The sequence below is a fragment of the Helicoverpa zea genome, chromosome 27 (genome assembly GCF_022581195.2).
Source record: "Helicoverpa zea isolate HzStark_Cry1AcR chromosome 27, ilHelZeax1.1, whole genome shotgun sequence".
In the NCBI taxonomy this organism is placed as follows: domain Eukaryota; kingdom Metazoa; phylum Arthropoda; class Insecta; order Lepidoptera; family Noctuidae; genus Helicoverpa; species Helicoverpa zea.
Genome location: NC_061478.1, coordinates 1,294,940 through 1,317,209, shown reverse-complemented (window position 1 = coordinate 1,317,209; position 22,270 = coordinate 1,294,940). Strand labels below are relative to the sequence as shown.

The window sequence follows — 22,270 nt, the reverse complement described above, 5'->3', positions numbered from 1 at the left end:
AGAGTGGAACGCAACGAGTACTGAGGGTCGTTTCGATGCCTTTTTATGCAAAACTGTATGCAATAACCCGCTCGTTATGACTATGGGCTTTTTAATGAGTCCATGTGAATTTGGTAATATTCCCAGCCCAGTTCCAAGGGCCTTAAGCCTTGTGATATAAGGTCTAATTTTGTCTGTCGCTCCAGATTGAGAGAAATGCCTTCGCGTCCGTTTTTATTACATCTCAGTTGAAGGGTCCTTATTCTATTAAGTATGAGTTTATAGATCTAGATATTAATTCGGTTTTAGTGCTTTTTACGGATCTTAAGTTTATTGGTAAGTTGTTTCGTATTAGTCACGTTCATGTCATTAATACGTCGTATATTTTTGATGGGGGCTCGGAATTGTGATTGGATCTTGTTGGACGCAAGATCTTTTGGTAATTTTTGGTTCAAATGTCTTGGTTATTCCTAAGTTTAGTTAGTTACTTGATGACATTTTAGCTATTGAATAGTTTTGATATTGTTGATTTATTAACACAAACAAACAGTGTATCCTTGTTTTTAATTACCATCTTTTCAAAACTATCAGCTGTGTTTTTATCTTCACGCCCGCATAGCGTTAGTTAAATACCGACTCTTCCATACATTATGAGTTACAGAAATAGACAAACTCATAAATATTGGTTAGAGGCTAATAAACGGAACGGGTTCAAAGTGAATCTTCTATTAGTGAACGAGTTGTGCTGTTGCCTTTCTTACTATATTCGTTGATATAGTATTTAGTCTATCTTCTGTAGCATCAATATTTGATCAAATAACTTTGAGTTTAATGCATTTATTAACTATTCAACACAATATATAAAATGGTGTCCACGAATATTCGTGAACAGGGTCTAAGGTCCGGTGATGGTCACTAAATACGTAAAAATATGCGTAATTTATAACAACCATGATAGTTAATGTAAGAATGGGTTAAAACATATGGCGAATATACAAGAAAACTACGATCTTGGTATGTGTCTAAATATAAAGGACATACAATGAAGGAACTTTGTAATTTGCCTCATTTATTTTACAAATCACCATGAAACACATCGTTAGTTTTTTCATTAAAGGACAATGCCAGGGTGTGGGCTCAAAGTTTGCCCAGCAGTGGGAGTAGTTTCAGCTGGTTCCATAGTGCACTCTGAACACGAAATCCAAATATTTTTGAAATCGGTCCCAGAGGTCCCGAGAAAAACCGGTTCAAATGGTCTCCATAGATAGTCACTTAACAAAGCCTGAGCCATTTGCCCAGTAGTGAAAGTGGTGGAAATTCGTTCTTTACTGCACTGTTAACACGAAATCCAAATATTTTTGAAATCGGTCCCAGAGGTCCCGAGAAAAACCGGTTCAAATGTTAAACTTGATCAGTCACTTTATAAAGTCCAAGCCATTTGCCCAGTAGTGGGAATGGTTAGAATAGGTTCTTTACTTCACTCTTAAGACGGAATCCAAATATTTTTGAAATCGGTCCCAGAGGTCCCGAGAAAAACCGGTTCAAATGTTAAACTTGAACAGTCACTTTATAAAGCCCAAGCCATTTGCCCAGTAGTGGGAATGGTTAGAATAGGTTCTTTACTTCACTGTTATCACGAAATCCAAATATTTTGGAAATCGGTCCCAGAAGTCCCGAGAAAAACTGGTTCAAATGTTAAACTTGAACAGTCACTTTATAAAGCCCAAGCCATTTGCCCAGTAGTGGGAATGGTTAGAATAGGTTCTTTACTTCACTCTTAAGACGGAATCCAAATATTTTTGAAATCGGTCCCAGAGGTCCCGAGAAAACCCGGTTCTAATGTCCAACTTGAACAGTCAGTTTATGAAGCCCAAGCCATTTGCCCAGTAGTGGGAATGATTAAAATAGGTTTTTTACTTCACTCTTAAGACGGAATCCAAATATTTTTGAAATCGGTCCCAGAGGTCCCGAGAAAAACCAGTTCTAATGTTAGCCAGCCATTGTTAGCAAGCCATTTTAAGCAGCCACAAACCTAACAACCTCTTTTCTTGATAGATAGAGATATATATATCAGATAGATAGTGGTTTCACTGTTAACAGGATAAAAAAAAAAAAAAAACAGAAATAGACGTTTAAAGGTAATTGTTGTTTCTCTTGCTTTTCAGTCTCTATCTACCACAATCAGTCCTAAGTTCGAGTAGCGTCATGCAATTAATATCCTTAATGGCAATGGAAAAATCTTATCAAGACGAATAAAATAAGCTCAAACACGAGGTAGTAAATAGATACCGTTGAGGAGTTCCCTCGTCTCACTGTCGTCTCCATCGTCAGGTCAGGTCTTAACCTCCACAGTTTTGTGGTGTCGGAGACATATACCCGATTGACAAGTTTTTATTCGATATGTGCTTACAATTTCCGAGAGTTCCATAATGTTTTAAGGTTTCTATCACCAGACCCTGGACCCTGGAACTATTTGGAAAGTAAATCCTTTTAAACAATAAAATGATTGTTTAAATCGGTTGGTAAACGACGGAGTTATGCACGTACTTACGTAAAAAGAATACAAACGAACTGAGAAACTCCTCCATTTTTTGAAGTCGGTAAAAAAAAATCTCGTTCAATACCTCGTATTTGTCGATTAATATTATAATGCATTTCAATTAAGGTAATAAAAGTGGAATAGTTAAGAGTTCGTAAGCATATTTTTCGTAGTATTGAATAAGAGTCAAACCAGTTTTTCTCAGCACTCCTGGGATAGATTTCGAAATATTTCGGTCTGGGACCTATTATAAGCCTATGGAACATAATACACTATGCAGTTACTGTGGGCAACTCTTGAGCCCAACTTCCATACAAAGAATAGCATTGTCCTTTAAATGGCTGAAGACCTGTCAGATGCAATAAATCATATCTTGAAAGAAAACTTTGTATTAAAGTCACCTTCATATCAACTGTCTCATAAGGAAGAGGAGATTTACTATTAATAGGTTTTTAATTGAATTATGTTAATCTCTGCGATATACACAAATGTATCTTCTGGTGTACTCGCGCTAGCAAACAGTAACAAATTGCGTGCGAACATTTCTAACATGTCCGCGAAATTGCAACCTGCCCGAACACAATGTATAATCTTGGTGGCATCTCACTATTTGGATTTTATAATGTATGTGCAAATACTCTTGTTTATTAATGTGGTTAATTCATCCCTTAATGAATGACCTCGGCTAGTTACAACTAAACTAGAAGCCAATATTGAGAATAGCTCTGCCATGTATGCTTTGAACTAAAACTTTAACATAAAACAATTTCACTTTCGTAGTAAACCAGATATAGTTTGTCGTCCCGACAGAGATTCGTCGTGTCGAACAGGCATTACGAAATCTGTGTTTATGGACGCTGGGATTGACGTGGCTTACTCTAAAGATATAAATAAGTCAGTAGGTGAACTAACATATACAACAGTGTCTTAATTGACAAAGTTTTGTAGGCTTGTAAGTTTTAATGATTATAATGTCGTCATCATACTAGATATGTCAGGTTCATCATCTACTTTAGCTACTTCTATCAAACTATAAGCTACTTTATGTAAATCGATGTTAGCCTTTGCAATAAAATTATCCGCTACATTTCTGGATACCTTCTGAGTTTAAATAACACGAGAAGATTCCAGAGTTTTAAGTTTTACTACAACTTAAGACCACCTTTTAAACAGTCCTCTTCATATCATAGTAAACTTATAAGTAAGTCTATAGAAAGCTATGTTAGTTTAAATTCAAACATGTCACAAGATAGGCTCACTAGTAAAATCAAAAACCACGAAATTCTCAAAATCCCGATCCTCCAAGATCACACAAAGCTGCAAACAGCAGTAAATTTAGTCAAATTGGGCGTGAACGGCACGCCCTTAGCGTTTCGCTTCAATCACTTTATAGGGGCGAGAGGAATATTGCTCATAGTTTGTTGCGTTTCTTGCGCTCAGTTGCACGATGTGCAGTCTTGAGGGAATTTATTTTTTTTTTTTTCGGTTTTAGAGCCTTGTGTTACGTCAGATAGGCAGTCACTCCTTGTGGCACACTGGTACTCAGCTGCATCTGGTTAAACTGGAAGCCGACCCCAACATAGTTGGGGAAAAGCTAGGCAGATGATGAGGGCTTTGTGTTAAAAGGATATTTATGGGCAGTCTTTTACTGTAGAATTTGTGACTTGTATGCATCTTTCTTTGTTCTTGTTTATACTTTAAACATCGACAACTGATATTAAAGAAGAACAAAGTTACAAGAAGAAAGTTTGTAAAATAATTAGGAAAACGGTAGACTTTTTTAAATAGGGTGCTTCTAAAATAACCCTAAAAAAACGATATACACAGATTCAGCCTGAAGTTTCTTTACGATCCGTACGAAGTAAATCTTCTGCTTTATCTATTCCGTCTCCTATCTATAAATACGCGTCTATGTTTACCGCCACAGGTGATGGTGTAGCGACTAAAATATCCCCATGGTGTGCCATGGCGGGACGCTACTGTCGCTGACATGATCGTTTTGGAGTTTTTTGGGTCCATGTTGTCGTAGTGGATGTTTTAATAAGTTATGGATATTCGTATAAGCGTTTGATTTGATGGGCTTTCAGAGAAAAACTAAGCGAGTTATATACGGCATTGTCGTGATTGGCGATTAGGACTTATAGCAATTTATATTAAAAAAAAAATGTAATCCAACTGCGTTAGTTGGAGTAGGTAATTGCTACGAAATTATGCTGAGTGACATGATCGTCGCTTTATTAAACTTTTGTGAGATAGTTTTAAGATTTCCCTGCTGTTTGATACGACCCCTTTTGTGGCTTCAAACATCTATCAGCCAGTTTCCATGTAATTTTGAATATTAGCACATTATTTTAAGCTGTCGTTTGTCTTTGTCTTCAGGTACCAAGTGACAATCCACCACCGCAAACACAGACGGAGTCGTGACGAAGTCTGCGCGCACGCATCGAGGAAGCTCTGCACGACAACTGGCGGAGGCTGACCTCTGCACGCACTGTAAGTTATTCTAGATGTTTTTAAATGGTCAAAATCAAAACTATGATAAGTTATTTGCGTTTTAAAGGGTTTACGGAGTCCTTAACATTCATTGGGCGTTCTCTTTCGTATTTATGATACTAGCTGCCAGCTGTTTCACTCGCGTTCCGAGGGACTTCCGTAACGCAAATAGATATAAAGTGGCATGTATGTTTTCTGACTTATAAGCTAAATTACTGTCAAGTGTCATCAAAATCTATCAAAAAATTTTTGCGTGAAAGAGATACATATGTAGCGGCATGACAACCATACACATTTTCATTCATACATACTAACATTCGCGTTTGTAATTGGATTTTACCGAAGTCCAAAAATACAGTCCTCTGAACCCTCGATTCTCATGGCATTTCAGGGTTTCCCCCACCCCCGACCACGTCAGCGCTCGTTCAGTCAGGAGCGATCGCGGCGCCGACCCAGCGCTTGCTCCCTAGATCTTCAGGAGTTACAGGAGAGACCTCACCATACTGCTACTATACACAGGTATATTGAGTACCCAGTGTATATAAGTGCCTAGCCTTCCTTGTTGTGGTCGGCTTCCAGTCTAACTGGATGGAGCTGAGTACCAGTGTGCTACATGGAGCGATTGCCTGTGTAACTTCCTCAACCCAGTTACCTGCGCAATTCAACACTCCTTAAGTCCGTAGTAAAGTCGGTTGACAGGCTTTCAGTGATGCCAGATTGGGGGGATTCCCCCCAAATTTGGGGGTATTTTCTGCCCACGGGGGATTTTTTGGGGGGAACAATCCTTTGGGGGGATCAGCGGGGGGATTAAAAATTGGCTTGGAGGGAGTTGGAGGATTTTTCGGAAAAGTTTTATGACTGAACGCGACCAAATTACTTACTACTTCATTTGATTCCACCATAGAACCACACACAAAAATGCAGTTGGTGATAAAACTTACGGACATATAAGCAAATTGACATTAGGAATTTTGTCGTTGCCTTTTTCTAACGCTGTTGTGGAAAGAACTTTCTCGCAAGTTGCGATTGATTGAGGATGTGTTAATTTTAAAGTAACTTCAAAGATGCTCAAGAGATTTAACTCGCAGAAAATGTATGGAACTGCAGCCGACGACGCAAGTGAGGATGCTGATCCAGTAATGGAAGCGATTGCAAAATTATTATAAATTGTTGTATTTAAATAAATATTTTTCTAATGACTAGGGGGGTTTTCTCTCAAAACACTAACATTTTGGGGGGATTTTGGGTGAGATTTGGGGAGAATGCTAGATCATCATCTGGCAACACTGCAGGCTTTCTGGCTTCGGTCTACCCGAAAGAGTTTACAAATTAAATAAATGCCAGCATGGATCCCAAAAACGTGCATTCCGTCATCTTCATCTAATCATTTCATCACCTTCGCCAATTTTAAACCCTAAAAACAAATTTTGACCAACAAAATTTCAATTTGTCCCCAGAGCCCACTCCCTAAGCAGGATGGCGGCCCTCTCGCTGAAGATCTCCATCGACGGCGGCAAGGTGGTGAAGACCATACAGTTCGACCCTTCCACCACGGTGTATGACGCCTGCCGCATCATCAGAGAGAAGATCCTTGAAGCTAGCAGTGGTGATCGTGAGTATATGCTACTGCAGAATAATAGGTTTATTACCCGACTGCCTAGAAGAGATATGGATCAAAGGACATTGGTTGCTTCTGAAAACAGTTTCAGCGGTTTCCCGTGGGAACTCCTTGCAGGTCATGTTTTTAATCGTGTTGCCAATTTTTTTCTGGTATGAAAGTTATATTACTGCCAAGTTTTATCAAAATCTATCCAGAACTATTTGCGTGAAAGAGTTTTTGTGTAAAAACTTGACCACTATCTCACCTGATGGCAAGCGACAATGTTTTTATGTTTGCCTAAAAGAAACCTACTCCCTCTAGATTTGAATACTCCTAATTTTACCAAATTCTTTTCTCCAACAGCAAAAGAATACGGCCTCTTCCTGGCATCAGAAGAGGACAACAAGAAGGGAATATGGCTGGAAGCCTCCAGAAGTCTGGACTACTACATGCTGAGGAACGGAGACCTGCTCGAGTATAACAAGAAGACCAGGAATTTGAGGGTCCGGATGTTGGATGGTGAGTTTTGTGTTAGGGAGATAATGTTTAGTTTTGAGTGCAGGATCTTTTCAAAGAGCTTTGAGGTTACTTAGTAAATCGAATAGGACATAGTATGGAATAGTTCAATGTTTTTGGATACTCTCTCTACATGATTATGAAACATGTCTATTAAGACATGCTGAATTTGCAATTTGGGTTTAATATCTCAAAGTTACGACACCAACGTGTTTTGTAATGAGGAAGTTAGGGAATAGAGAGTGCACCTGTATCCGCGTAAATTTTGCTGATCTCTTTAGAAGGTAGCCGCAGTACCCGATGAATCAATTTTAATATGATCAATTTTAATTTTATTAATTAGGAATACAGTTCAGTATAACAAAAAAAACTGTTTATAATGAGTTCCTTAGATTTTGAAAACATAATTTAACTCGGTGGATGTTGCATTCAAAGTAGCCGTTTTTCTCTGCCTTATAACAACATGGGTGGTGTTAATTCAATGCTGCATTGTTTCAGGTACGGTGAAAACCCTGTTGGTAGACGACAGCCAAGTAGTAGCTAACCTCATGGTGGTGATCTGCACCAAGATCGGCATCACCAACTATGATGAATATGGCTTGGTGAGTACATACTTTAACACTTTATTCTTTGTAGATAAACGTTTTCTATTTCTAAAATCACATTAGCTGCTCCCCGCGGTTTTATCCAGGTCCAGAGGGGAACTAGGTACTTCCCGCCCCTGGATAAAATATCCGCCTTTATGTTTCTCGGGAATAGTGTAGCTTCCCAAAAGAGAAATAATTTTTCAAATCGATTCAGTAGGTTTCGGTAAAACTACTGGGGCTGTAAGATTTGAGATTTTAAATTGCTAGCTTCTGCCAGCCGGTTTTATGCGCGTTCTGAGGGAACTACCACTAGGATAAAATGTAGCCTGTCACTTCCCTCGATAAATGGGCTATCTAACACTGAAAGATTGTTTCCTATCCCACCAGTTTTACCCAAGATTAACGCTCTCAAACAAACTCTTCAACTTTCTAACATCGGTATAACATCTGACTCCACAATTTCAACCCCCAGGTCCGCGAAGAGCAAAAAGAAGAAGTAGACCCTTGCGAGAAGCCCAACTTCGGCACTTTGACCCTCAAGCGGAAACACCAGGAGAAGGAGAGGGACGCCAAGATGGAACAGCTGAGGAAGAAGCTCAGGACTGATGATGAAGGTATGTGGGATTAGAACATATGGGCGATTAGTTGGTTTGTTCGTGGTAGGAAAAAGGGGGGTTAGGGCATAATAATTGTTAGGTGTAAGGGAGCCTGATTGATACATTTGTCTGACAGATTGATACTTTTAATTACATAAGTTATTATGATAGAAACATATCTATTTGCGTAATATATACAAACTAAAGATTCTAGACAAAAAAATAAGTTACTTGATAACCAACTTCTATAAACGAAGAGGTTTTATATCCTATTCCATTTTTTTAAATAACTGAACCTTTGATTTGGTGGTAGCAAAGTGCATCTGCTTTCCACGGAGTCTCGGGTTCGATTCCCGGGTCGGATAGAAATCGCTTTCACAAAAGCAATCTGAAATCTTGAAGTGATCGAAATACGGCCTACACGCAGTTATTTTTGAAATAGAGATACTGCAAAACTCCAATGCAAAGAGTTTTCTTGTTCTAAGCATTTTGCATCTTAGAGGTCTACTAGGGTAAAATGGTTTTCCAACAGTACCTCTATAACACACTTCTATCTTCCACAGTAAACTGGGTGGAACCATCAAAGACTCTTCGCGAACAAGGAGTAGACGCCTCAGAGACATTACTCCTCCGCCGAAAACTGTTCTTCTCTGACCGCAATGTGGACTCCCGGGATCCAGTGCAGCTGAACCTGCTGTATGTGCAGGCCAGGGACGCCATACTGGACACCACGCATCCTGTCACCATGGACAAAGGTATGTAACACTCTCCGGGAGCCAGGAGTGAACTCCCGGGATCCTGTGCAGCTGAACCTGCTGTATGTGCAGGCGAGGGACGCCATACTGGATACCACGCATCCTGTCACCGTGGACAAAGGTATGTAACACTCTCCGGGAGCCAGGAGTGGACTCCCGGGATCCAGTCCAGCTGAACCTGCTGTATGTGCAGGCGAGGGACGCCATACTGGATACCACGCATCCTGTCACCATGGACAAAGGTAGGGCTTTATTAATAAAGGTCTGATATCAAAATGGCTGTCTTTAGATGCTGATTATATTATCTTCAAAACCACGAAGGTAGCAATTGGTAACAACTATAGTTCGGCCATTCAGAGAATGCGTTCCTGACACGTCGCGATTGAACTGACGACGTAACTTTGCAATGGCGTTGCAGTTACGATAAAAATATTTTTGCTGGTTGTTTACCGTTTTAACGATTGAGGAGCATTAAAACAACATTATTATATCAATAATCAATGAATGTTATTACGTCGTCAGTTCAATCGCGACGTGTCAGGAACGCATTCTCTGAATGGCCGAACTATAATGGTAGCTGGTAGCAATTGGGTAGCAACTCTCCATATGTATACCGAGGGGAAGATTGATGGAGTGACAGTGATTCTGACGATCACGTCATGTCATCATCTGCTGTAACCGGATGCAGCTGAGTACCAGTGTGCCACATGGAGTGCATACATTCCATAACACAGTTACCCGGGCAATCCTACAGTTACAATAACGCTGGTTGTCACACTTTCTGGCTTCTGACTACCCGTAAGGACTGCCAAAGATGTTCAAATGACAACTGAGACACCAAGTTTGCCTACAAATGTTGTAGATTGTTTTTATTGAGCCTAGGCTATCCCAGTGCATAGCAAAAACCTCTAGTAGTAGCATAAATATAAATATATATCTTTATACAAACCTATTTATTAAAATATATTATCTTTTGTCAACAGCTTGCGAGTTTGCGGGAATTCAGTGTCAGATTCAGTTCGGAGATCACAGAGAGGATAAACATACACCCGGATTTTTAGAGTGAGTTACTATAATGTTGTTTATCATGTAAAATCAACATTATATTTCATTTTAATCGTCAACACGAAAATTCAAGTGTTTATAAACTTCTCGTCTCGCTCGCCTGAGGCCTCAGTCTATGGTCAAAGTGCAGAAATAACAGGAAAACAATGTATATTTTGATAATTAAAAATACCTTGTGGAAGTCTTATATTAGTTAGTGTATTTAGTAGCTATATGTGGTTTACGATGATTACCAGAAATGAAAGCTTCAACAACAAAACGTATTATTCCAGCCTCAAAGAATTCCTCCCCGCCTCCTACGTGAAAGTGAAAGGCATTGAGAAGAAGATATTCCGCGAGCACAAGAAGCATGTCGGCTTGAGCGAGCTCGACGCTAAAGTGCTCTACACCAAGAGCGCCAGGGACCTCAAGACTTATGGCGTCGCCTTCTTCCTGGTCAAGGTACGTCTGACAGACTCCTGCATACTCGGGAGGCACTCAAACCCAAGAAAAGAACGAATCTAGCGTTAAACAGCATGTAACAAAAGTATCAGAGCTAAAAACATCTGTGACCCTAAAAACTCATGTCATTTTCGATAAAATTTCCCTTCCATTACTTCAATTTCCAGTATTGTCATAACGAAGGTCGAATACGTAAACTGTCGTTTATATTATTTTCAGTGAGAATTGATTTTTATTGCATTAGACACGGCGAGATAAATGGGATCATTTAGAGATCAATTCTAAGTAAAACTAGCTTTCAACAGCGGCTTCACCCGCGTCCCGTGAAAATAATTTTGCGCAATTAGATAAATATAGTCTTATGCAGTAAATACGCTATCTAACACTCTGAGACTTCTTCAAATCGTACCAGTACTCTCTGAGATTAGTGCGTTCAAACATACTCTTCAACTTTATTACAATAGTATGATACATCAAAGCTATTCTAAATATTCTTCTAACCATTTTATTTTCCCTCTACAGGAGAAAATGAAAGGCAAGAACAAGCTAGTCCCCCGTCTACTGGGCGTCACGAAGGACTCGGTGCTCCGTCTCGACGAGAAGACCAAGGAGATACTGCAGACCTGGCCTCTGACTACCGTGAGGAGATGGTGTGCCAGTCCTAACACGTTTACACTGGACTTTGGCGATTATAGGTAAGTTTGTAAATCATCATCTCCCGAGTCTTTTCCCAACTGTGTTGGGGTCGGCTTCCAGTCTAACCGGATGCAGCTGAGTACCAGTGCTTTACAAGGAGCGACTGCCTATCTGACCTCCTCGACCCAGTTACCCGGACAACCCAACACTCCTTGGTAAGACTGGTTGTTAGACTAGATGGAGAAGACCAAGGAGATACTGCAGACCTGGCCTCTGACTACCGTGAGGAGATGGTGTGCCAGTCCTAATACTTTTACACAGGACTTTGGCGATTATAGGTATATAATAGGCATGATGACAAATTTTTAAATTCCTTTGTATAATGTAGGTATACGTCTATTTTATATGAAAAATTATTAATTTTAAGAAAATGCGAAGTTTTTTTATCAAATAATTGCATTTTTCTCTGTCCACTTTGAATCCGGCGCGAAAACGCTTGTCAGTGTCATGTCGTCACTTGTGACGTCACGACTGAAATTACAAGACGCAAGTAAACAACGCTCGTGAAATAATTAAGTTTTTTGTGTTATTAAATATGAATTCGAAAGGGCATAGGTGTTGTGGGGTCCCCCAGTGTAAGAACACATCCAAAACAACTCCGGATAAGTTATTTGTGTACGTTCCTCACAATAAAAAAATACGAAACAAGTGGCTTAAACTTGCAAGGCGAGATTCAAAAGCAATATTGCCCAGGGTACAACTTTATTTTTGTGAAGATCACCTTGATGTAAGTTATTACATAGTTCTCTAGATTCTAGCATAGTTTATAATGTAAATAACTATTTCGAGGTTAGGTTTCATCTCTCATTGTTTTTTAATTAAACTAGTATACTTACATGGAAGTTTTAACATTTCTAAATTCAGCTGAACAAAAATCTTTATTTGATGCCAAAAACTTTCCCAGCATTATGATATCAATTCTAGGCAAATTAGCGCTGTTTGCCTTGATAAATCCGGGCTCCATAACTCGTGTTATAAACAATTAATTAATTAAAAACAAAGATCGCAGTGGAAGTTCACAATAACGAAATGTGACGTTCGCGCGCTTTCGCGCGAGTTGTTTTGAGAGATGACGTCACGAGCTCTGATTGGTGTTCAAGATATCATGGCGGATTGCCTTATTTCGTAATTTTATTTTATAAAAATACATATTAATCACATTATTAATAAAGAAAACAATGCGCGTTTTATATTCCAAGCTTCAAGTTTAATTTAATAAATATATTATTTTAATGATTTTTGATTACTGTCATCATGCCTATTGCAGTAATATTAGAAACATAAAGAGCAACAACGAGTTGGTGTAGAAGGATTCGATTCCAGTATAAGTTGAAACAAAAGTTTGTGTGCATGAACGTGGGTATTTGATCTAGTCCGGTTGTTTCTATATACAATTCTATTCACAAAAGAAAAGTGAATTTTTTCAGTCGCCTAGCACTCAAAATATGACGTTTTGTGAATGTGTGGGATACACACATAATCATAAAACACTAGTTTCCTTTATGTAAAACATTCGTTAATAGAAATATTACCATAGAGGTTCATGGGGTCTGTAATGAATGAAATTAACGTGCTTGTCAAGGCATCTGAATGGAACCTTGACCCCATGCACAGTAGTCATACCACAATTACTGGACCTACTAGGCATTTCATTTTTTACAAATAACATGTTATTAAATATTTCTTTTCTTTCCCCAGCGATCAATACTACTCAGTCCAGACCACAGAAGCGGAACAGATCCTCCAAGTAATAGCTGGCTACATCGACATCATAGTTCGCAAGCAACGAGCCAAAGACCACCTCGGCATCGAGGGAGACGAGGGCTCCGCCATGTTGGAGGACTCTGTCTCACCTTCCAAGTGAGTATACAACCTGGCTAGCCGCTTCCGTAACTACATTATCATCTCCTGAGCCATTTTCCTACTATGTTGGGGTCGGCTTCCAGTCTAAAAGGATGCAGCTGAGTACCAGTGTTTTACAAGGAGCTGAGGAGTATCTGATTTCCTCAACCCAGTTACTCCGGAAACCTGATACTCTGTAAGACTGGTTGTCAGAGTTACTGGCCTCTGATTACCCGTCACAATTGCCAAGGATGTTAAATGACCGGGACCCACAGTTTAACGTGACTTCTGAAACACGGAAGCATTTTTTAATTAAGATACTTTATTGCCTTCATGACAAGATGGTCGTCCATCCACTTACTGACTGCGCCAAGCGTTGCTTAACCTTATGAGCGATTGACCCGTGCGGCTATTACTTAGACGAACTCCTCTTTCACATTTATAATATTACTGAATTATTACTAAATATGTTTTTTCATTCCTACATACAGGGCGAATATTATCCAACACGACACATTCAAGTCTGCCAAAGTGAATACGGAATCCTTGGCTAAACCCGCCGTGCACAGACCTGGGGCTGAAGGTGATTATTTTAGACCATTTTCAAAATTAGATTTAACACTGTATTTTTTGTTTATAAGTAAGGTTTTTATTTCTCTGCGTGAGAGGAGGCTTGTACCCAGAGTGGGACGATAAAAAGGCTGATGATTAGAAATCATCAATATATAAAGTTGAAAAGATTAAATTAGGTTTAACGCTCCGTTTCGTCTTTATTTTTAAAAATATGTAGGAATGGAGTTGATAGTTTAATTTTTCTGTAGCAAAAAAATATCTAAAAAATATTATGTTAATTTCATTTTGCCAACTTTAACTTTGTTTATATTTAACTTTAACTTTGTTTGTTTAACTTTGTTTATATTTTTTATCAATACATATGATTTGCCATATTTTTTTTTTTTTCACCAACGCTTGTTATAATTTGCACATATAGGAGCCAAGCCTTTCGCCGTGAACCACATGACCGGAGCTCAACAGACTACCGTATCCGGCCAGATCATAACTGGACATACCCCGCCCGCTGTCAGTATTCTTTGTTTTTATTTTTTGTTTTGTGCTTGTTTTTTTTTGTTTGAAATTTTTTGCCACCCTGTATAATGTGGAAGTGGTGTATTGATAAAATATGTATGTTAAATTGACCTGATGAATAAATATTGCGGTTTGACATATTTTTTATACAAAAGCTGTCAAAACGTCAAACATTATTTAAATAAAAGTTATCGGGCGCTTGAAAAATAGACTCTTAATATAGCTAAGATACACGATATAATGACAAAGCTATTTGGCCTTTAGAGTTGCTATTCAGATTTTATTTTGAAAAACCTATTCAAGTCTTATGTTAAAAAAGTTTGAAAAAAATGTATATTGCTGTAATCTTATATGATTTTTTTTAATTGGTTTAATTTAAAATAGGATAGATACACCACTTTTGCAGTTATTAATATTGATACTAACCTTAATATTTGTTAATTAATTGAACTAATTAATAATTTAAAACATTTTGTTCCACGGTGCTCTAATGGCTACATGTAGTCATCGAGATGGGCTGTGTAGGTATATACTTACTAACATTCTTATATTTATACTAGCTTAAACAAGAAAGCATGATTTTATAGTACTTTAATTAATTTAGATCACATTCAGTGAGAATCAGAGTTATTTTATATAGCAGTTTCCAAACATAGTTTAGCTTATGCCAGTGTTTTTAACCGGATCCCGTTAGAATTATTTCGTGGATACGAGTAAAAAGTAGCCAATATGATCAGTAGCTAATCTGATTTGAAAGCTACAGTACTGACAAGTATCATCAAATCCCATTCGGTACTTTTTGCAAGACAGAATCAAAAAAATCCATACATTCATTCTCACAAACTTTCGCATTTACGAACCTTCAAGTACAACTTTCTTAAAATCCTTTCTGTATTATTTATTCAACCTATTTATTGAGGCCATTCGCTAAGTTGTATCCAGCTGCTCAAAATAGTTCCCACAAGAAGCGAGTGAGACCACTGGCAAAAGCTGGTAGTAGAATTTACCCATAATACTCGTACATCAAACAAAGTTTGCCCACTAAATAATATATCCAATTTGTGTCTTAGGCATCACAAATGCAGCAGACTAAAGTGAGCTCCATCCTGACGGAGCCGCAGCGAGCCTTGCTGTCCACCATCAGCTCAGGAGTTGAGATCATCAAGCAGACTGAAGAGGGACTCTCCAGGGTAAGTGTTCTGCATCATCTCCCGAGCCTTTCCAACTATGTTGGGCTAGTGTCAAAACAAAATCAACCAACTCACAGAAGTAGATGACTTGCATCCCCTACAGTTTTGAATATAACCACTTATATACGTACTAGCTTTTGCCCGCGACTTCTTTCGCGTGGAATAGTAACTTCCGGTAGATTTTTGGTTTGACCAATAGGTGGCGCTATATGTCCGGAATAAATTTTATTTTTATATTTTTTTGTAATAAAAACTATCCTATGTCCTTTCTCAAGTTTCAAACTATATCTGTACCAAATTTCACACAAATCGATTCAGTAGTTTAGGCGTGAAGAAAAGACAGACAGACAGACAGACAGACAGAAAGACAGACAGACAGAGTTACTTTCTCATTTATAATATTAGTTAGGATGTATATTTACGTATATAGTAGAGATATCTCTCGAGCCTTTTCGTAACTGTGTTGGGGTCGGCTTACAGTCTAATCGGATGCAGCTGAGTACCAGTGTGCTACAAGGAGCGATTCCTATCTGACCTTTTCAAACCAGTTACCCGGGCAACCCAATACCTCTTGGTAAGACTGGTTGTCAGACTTACTGGCTTCTGGCTACATGTTACGACTGCCAAGGATGTTCAATGATAGCTGAGACCTACAGTTTAACGTGCCATCCGAAACACAGTCATTGGTGTCCAAAATAAACTTGAAAGTTTAATTGCCGTTTTTTATGGACCTTCATGTTTCTATTTATTAACTTTTATAAAAATATTAACGAGATTCTTACCTTTTAGATTGGAAGCCGATCCCAACATAGTTGGGAAAAAGGCTCGGAGGATGATATGATTCTTACCTTTCCCCCCCTACAAATAGTCAATTGTTTTGCTATGTGGAAATAACTTTATTTACAAAGTCTAGTATTTATAAAATCAAAACTTAAGAACACACTTTAATTCAAAATTCCGGCCTTTTAAAATTTTTAACTTTAACATTTCAAGTTCTAGTAGTATTTAACAATTACATGTAAATGATGTGATCGCCTGTAATTGGGAAAATGACATAACTTTTGTAATTGGGTTGACTCCTGTTGGCAATCCTAATAAATAAATAAACATAATGGACTGTCAATTCACTAAGAAACTGAAATTGGAAAACGAAATATAGAAGCAAAATCTTTTTATAAATGTCCCAAATCAGTGAGTCGGACGTGAATGCTATTTTCGTCACACTTCACGGATTGCACTATAGAGGGAACTTCCACTTTAGGCGCGAGCTGAAACTATACATATTTTTGCCTTTTTATAATATGATGTATACTTAAAAATATACTTATTGTTTTGAAGTAGGATTTGAATTTTTTATAAAACTCTAAATGTACTCCAAAACATGTCAATGAAACCCATGCAAAAATTCTGCAACTCATTTACGCGTGAACACGTTATGTGAAAAGGTCTGAAAAATATTTTAACATTATCTTTGTCTTTTACCACTGAATTACGGATCTAAATTTTAGCAAAGTAATTCCTCCAAATGTTTACCTTAAGTTTCCTACTACTCATAATTAATAATTACATTTCTTTCTCCCCAGGCGACTCTCCCAGCCCTAGGCCAGGACGCGGCGTCCGTCAAGTGGAAGCAAGTGACGATGGACACGAACAAACAGGTCGTGACGTCACAGATCGCCGCCATGAACGCTGCCACTGCGCAGGTCGTCACGCTCACTTCCGGTGAGTTTGAGTAATAGTTATGGATGAAACTGTTGATAAATATAGAAAAAATAAATATGTTGAGATACATCATCGGTTTAATTATACATTGTCTACGATGGTAAATAGATGTCAATGTCAAGTTTTCATGCCAAACTTAATGGCGTGCAGAAAACATTTTTTGGTATCAACAGGCAACGAAACGCACGAGGAGTATGTGTACTTGTATTTAGAAGTTAGTTGTAAGCCGCCAATAAGTTTGAGGAGAACTATATCTAAAGTTATGCGCCATACAACCATAGAAAGTATATGTTGTTATTACAAAAAAAAAAAAAGTTTCAAAAGTATTTACACAATAATTCGAATACAACATTTACTTGTACAAAACGCCTGTTTGCCTTTTTGAAATGAATAACACTAGGAGGAATATGCTACCTATACCTAAAAAGAGTTACATACCTACATACAGCCCAAGCTTATAAAAACGTGTTAAAAATACTAACAATACCCTTAATCACCAGGTACAGAAGAAGTAGACCACACAGCCGTCGGAGCGGCAATCACCACTATCACCACGAACCTGCCGGAAATGACTAAAGGCGTACAAATGATCGCCGCTCTAATGGACGACGGTGATCATGGTGATAAGCTGTTAGATGCTACCAGGAAACTGTGTACGGCCTTCAGTGATCTGTTGAAGGCTGCTGAACCGGAGACTAAAGAGGTATGTGTCAGAAATAATAAATTTGTAGAAAATGAAACGAATGTATAAATACTCAAGCAATCCTTGTAACTTCGTCAGTCTGTGGGACAGAGTAATAAATAGACTAGCAAATAGCTATTTATTATCCAGTTGCGGGAAGTAGCTGCTGGGATCAGCTTCATTCAACTGAACAAGTTCATTGTGTAAAATAAAGAGTTAAATCTTGAATTCTTGACTTCTCAATTTTGATAGAAAACAAAAAAAATGCATTTAATTCTACTTATATCGGTGCAAAACTGACCAATGAGACCTTGTTTAACCGATTGCAATATAAACACTAATCAAAATCAACCAACATATAATGTTAATTCCATCTACTTCCAGCCACGTCAGAATCTCCTCAACGCTGCCTCCAGAGTCGGCGAGGCTTCCACCACCGTCCTCTACACCATCGGCGAGGAAACGGAAGAGGACAAGGAAACCCAGGTAATTGACAACGACCCCAAAAGAAACCCCAAAAAATCATACCTCTACAGAAAACTCAATTACTGCTACGACAACTTCTATAAAGTCTTCTTTGGCAAAGACAAAGATGATACCTACGACAGCGACTTCGAAAGTCTCGATATTGGAGCCGGTGACCGCAAAGTGGAAGTCGATGACGGTATTTATGAAGATGTCGATACTACCAGGAATTGGGGACTCGATGTTATACAGGAAGAGTCGGATAGCGATTATTATAGGAGCGTCGATTACTGTAATATGATTTTCAAAAATAAAACCCAAAAATCGAATAGTGATAACGATTTTGAATCGATAGTTCAGAATTGTGAAGGTTATTTAGATAGTAGCAGTCCTAAATTGTATCCCAAAACGATTTACGATAAGATATATAATTTCAAAAAGGATTTTTCCAATCATGATTATGCTAACGTTATTTATGATGTCCCAAAAAGTAATATCGAAAAATCTAACTTAAATATCGACAAATCCAACGTTAATATCGACAAATCGAACATTACTATCGATAAATCGAATTACGAAAACGTTAACATAGATTTTAACCGTCGCAACAAGAACGATATACTCCGCGAACAATTCTTCTTATCCGACAATATCGATAAAAACGACATAAACGATAAATTCAATCGATATAACGGCAAAAAAATCGAATGTCACAGCATAGTTAACGACATCACTAAATCGGGTCCCGATGTTAAAGTATCAGGTTCTTTAAATATGAAATTGCTGAACCCAGATCGATACAATCGCGTATTAACTACAACAGAAACTTTCATGGAGACTGCCGAAGCCAGCTTCACGAAAAACGAAATCTCCAAACTTAGACGAGACGGTTTTGAAAATTTCGTCAAAAAAAGCGAACGGTACTACACGACTGAAACCGGTGACAAACAGACGAATATTTTGAATAATTCTACTGAAACTAAGCCTAAAACTGAAATTAGGATATTTTATAATCCCACTTTTAAGTGTACGGGTGAAAATATTCGAGGTTTTTGCAAATTTTGTAAACGAAAGTGTCCAAGGACGGAAGAAAAGTGTTGTTCTAAATGTGAATGCTTAGAAATTGAGTTGGCTTCGATATGGAAAGATAATTGGTTGAATATATTATGTCTGATTTCTATACTGTTTATGTTTTTAGCACTTTTAATACAGTGTTTGATGCCTAAGGACGTTTGTGGGGGGGATAATAGTACTGAGAGTGGGGAGAAGTGCTTTGAAATGATGTAGCGGGTTTGTTATTTTTCCAAGGGTATTGAAATAGTTATTTCTTTTTAATGTTTTATGCTAAAATGCAGCTTAAGCTATGAATCAGTTTCATTTCAATCAGAAATTACAGGACATTACGTAGTTTTGTATCTTAGTAAAAAAAATAGTTTTTCAGACAAAGGGCTAGCTGTTTGATTAAATAGCAATTTCAACAAGTACACAGTTTTACTCCTAATAAGTCGTTTTGTATACGCTTTTTTCATATCTTTGGAAAACAATAAAAAGGCGATGTGAACTAGGCTTTCGGCGACATATTGCTGTGGTTTGGGACCTATAATGATAATACGTATGTACCTTTATGTGGTATCCAGTTCCTTTAACATATCCCAACTATTTATATGAAAAGTCCTTATCAAAATTATCCTTATTTTGAATCTCATCTTCCAATAATCTAACGTGGTTAAAATTACCAAAATGGTAGAATTTAATCTCAGCGCTCACATAAACGAGCATAAGATTCCAAAAAATATTTAAAAAAATCGTGATGTTAGCCGTTTCGGCTAATTTATTTCTAACGGCCTATGTCAAATGGTGCCAATGATGCATTTTAAATTATACTCCGCCAAAATTGCGGTCGTATAAAACTGTATTGAAAATATAATAAGTATTATTTTTCAAAATTATATCGTAATATCTAACTTACTAAAAGTATTCCTATTTCTCTCTATAAAGGTTTGTCAAATAACCTAAGTTTATTTTATTCTCACAATTAATAGACCCAGACTAAGAAAGCGGAGAAGTTTTGAAACAACCAATAGAATTTCGTTTACTTTTAATATTAACATTATAGATATATACAAAAGCTATTTACACAAATACATACTTATATAAAAAAATAAATATACATATTTACATAAGGCAAAATTAAGACTATGTATCTGTATCTCAGACTATGTATCGCTGTCAGCGGGGATCGTGCCCAAAAGGCTGGCTGCATTACCACGTTGAATGGCAATGCATTTTCTTTGACCGAAGTATAGGCCACCATTTTGTTCACGAGTAGAATTTCATTAATTCAAACATCTCGTCTCCTCCCTCTCAGTAGTATCCCTGAGAGGAGAAATTGTCATCATCTCCCGAGCCTTTTCCCAACTATGTTGGGGTCGACTTCCAGTCTATCCGGATGCAGCTGAGTACCAGTGTTTTACAAGGAGCAACTACCTATTTGACCTCCTCAACCCAGTTACCCGGGCAACCCAATACCCCTTGGTAAGACATGGTATACATGAGAAAATGAGAGCAAGAACAAGCTAGTCCCCCGTCTACTGGGAGTCACAAAGGACTCGGTGCTCCGTCTCCGTCCGTTCCCGTCGTCTGAAAAAAGCTATTGGTTGTCTAAAAAAAACTTCTGTGCTAAAGTCTGGGTCATAAAGTCTTTTTCCTATATGTTTCCTATAAAACTTTTCGGATATACGTAATCGAAATTAGAAAGACAATATGAAAGGGAAAAGACTGCACGATGATATTTTTGTTTTTAATTATGATTTTATTTACATAGGTTAGGTTAGTTTTTGAGAGTATGTGGACTACACAAGCAGGTTAAATGGCAAGTAGTCTTTCATTTATAAGCCTAGCTCTGGTCGGTGAACTCCTTCCACTTCTGTCATTCAACTGAACTAAAAATACTATAATTTAGTCATTTTAAAAGACTGGAAAGAGTTTTTATCTATATCGATATATGAGCATAAAATCCCTCTACCCGGGAGGGCACGAAAACCCGACGTCTCCGAATGCTATACAGTAGCAGTCGTTGTTACAATTCCACGTAAGAGGCCGTCAGGCGGATTTGAGAAAACTCTGACACTAGGGCTTGTTAGGTGATTAAACCTGCAGCTCACTCGATAAAAAAAATAAGCATCTATACATTATTTAAATAGCACACTTGCTGCTTTTAAAATCTTATTAGCAAGTATTGCTTTGCAAGAGCTGAGTGAAAAAAGAGGAAGGCAAATAATATAAAGTAACTACTATTCTTGTGTAAAACACATACTCTCCCAGTCCCAAAAATTAAAGTTAACACACTAACCAGGAGTTAGTTTGTTCTAACCATTACTCGGTTAACTACACAAACGTATGCACTAACTACATTGTTAGTAATACTGGTTTTATATTGCCCAGACTATTTTGGAACTGGTCTTATTCTAGGTAGAGGGGTTTCGGTTAAAATGGGAGTACTCGCTTATGATTAAGCTAGTCAAAAGTCATCATCACAGTAGATTATAAAATAATAGAAAAGTCATTAAGAGGACGAATTGGAATTTTTGGCGCCAAGGATCTCAATTTTTCTCAGTAAATACAAAACGGATCAAAATACAACTTGGTTACCTGAAAGTTCATGATATAAACCTTATTTTGTTAGACGTAGAAACATGATTAGGTCACTTTTATAACAGAGAAAAATATATCAAACATACCTCTTTTTAAAAAGAGATTCACGTATTATGGGCAAACGGGACCGATTTAAGCCTCTTAACTTTTTTAGTAGTTGAGTATATACATACTCTTTAAAATTTTAGAAGGAATTTTTATCAAATTATCATTTCTAAATAATAAAATTACAAAACCATTTTGTCGCTTACGACTTTTAGTTATAAGCTAGCGCGCGTATTGTTATCCTCGCCCCGCTCAGACGCTCCGACCCCTTTTGGCGCCTTAGATGCGCGTGCCGGTTATGGAATTATTGTTGACCA

General features: G+C 37.8%; 1 protein-coding gene across 13 annotated transcripts in view; it reads left to right on the top strand.

Moving 5' to 3' along the window:
• LOC124643348 (talin-2) overlaps positions 1 to 22,270 on the top strand; it is a 119,074-nt gene that overhangs the window by 36,535 nt on the left and 60,269 nt on the right. For 11 of the 13 annotated variants that reach the window (XM_047182308.1, XM_047182310.1, XM_047182303.1 and 8 more), the window contains 16 exons: positions 4,898 to 5,011; positions 6,469 to 6,623; positions 6,975 to 7,130; positions 7,626 to 7,729; positions 8,187 to 8,328; positions 8,874 to 9,065; positions 10,049 to 10,127; positions 10,403 to 10,571; positions 11,094 to 11,266; positions 12,966 to 13,127; positions 13,601 to 13,692; positions 14,101 to 14,189; positions 15,266 to 15,385; positions 16,969 to 17,107; positions 17,608 to 17,810; positions 18,174 to 18,275. In XM_047182308.1, coding sequence (XP_047038264.1) covers positions 6,488 to 6,623; positions 6,975 to 7,130; positions 7,626 to 7,729; positions 8,187 to 8,328; positions 8,874 to 9,065; positions 10,049 to 10,127; positions 10,403 to 10,571; positions 11,094 to 11,266; positions 12,966 to 13,127; positions 13,601 to 13,692; positions 14,101 to 14,189; positions 15,266 to 15,385; positions 16,969 to 17,107; positions 17,608 to 17,810; positions 18,174 to 18,275 — 2,058 coding nt within the window. In that variant the 5' untranslated portion in view covers positions 4,898 to 5,011; positions 6,469 to 6,487. Of the gene's footprint in view, positions 1 to 4,897; positions 5,012 to 5,402; positions 5,531 to 6,468; positions 6,624 to 6,974; positions 7,131 to 7,625; positions 7,730 to 8,186; positions 8,329 to 8,873; positions 9,066 to 9,219; positions 9,308 to 10,048; positions 10,128 to 10,402; positions 10,572 to 11,093; positions 11,267 to 12,965; positions 13,128 to 13,600; positions 13,693 to 14,100; positions 14,190 to 15,265; positions 15,386 to 16,968; positions 17,108 to 17,607; positions 17,811 to 18,173; positions 18,276 to 22,270 lie in introns of those variants that run through there. The other 2 variants (XM_047182301.1, XM_047182305.1) reach the window with 2 other exon arrangements.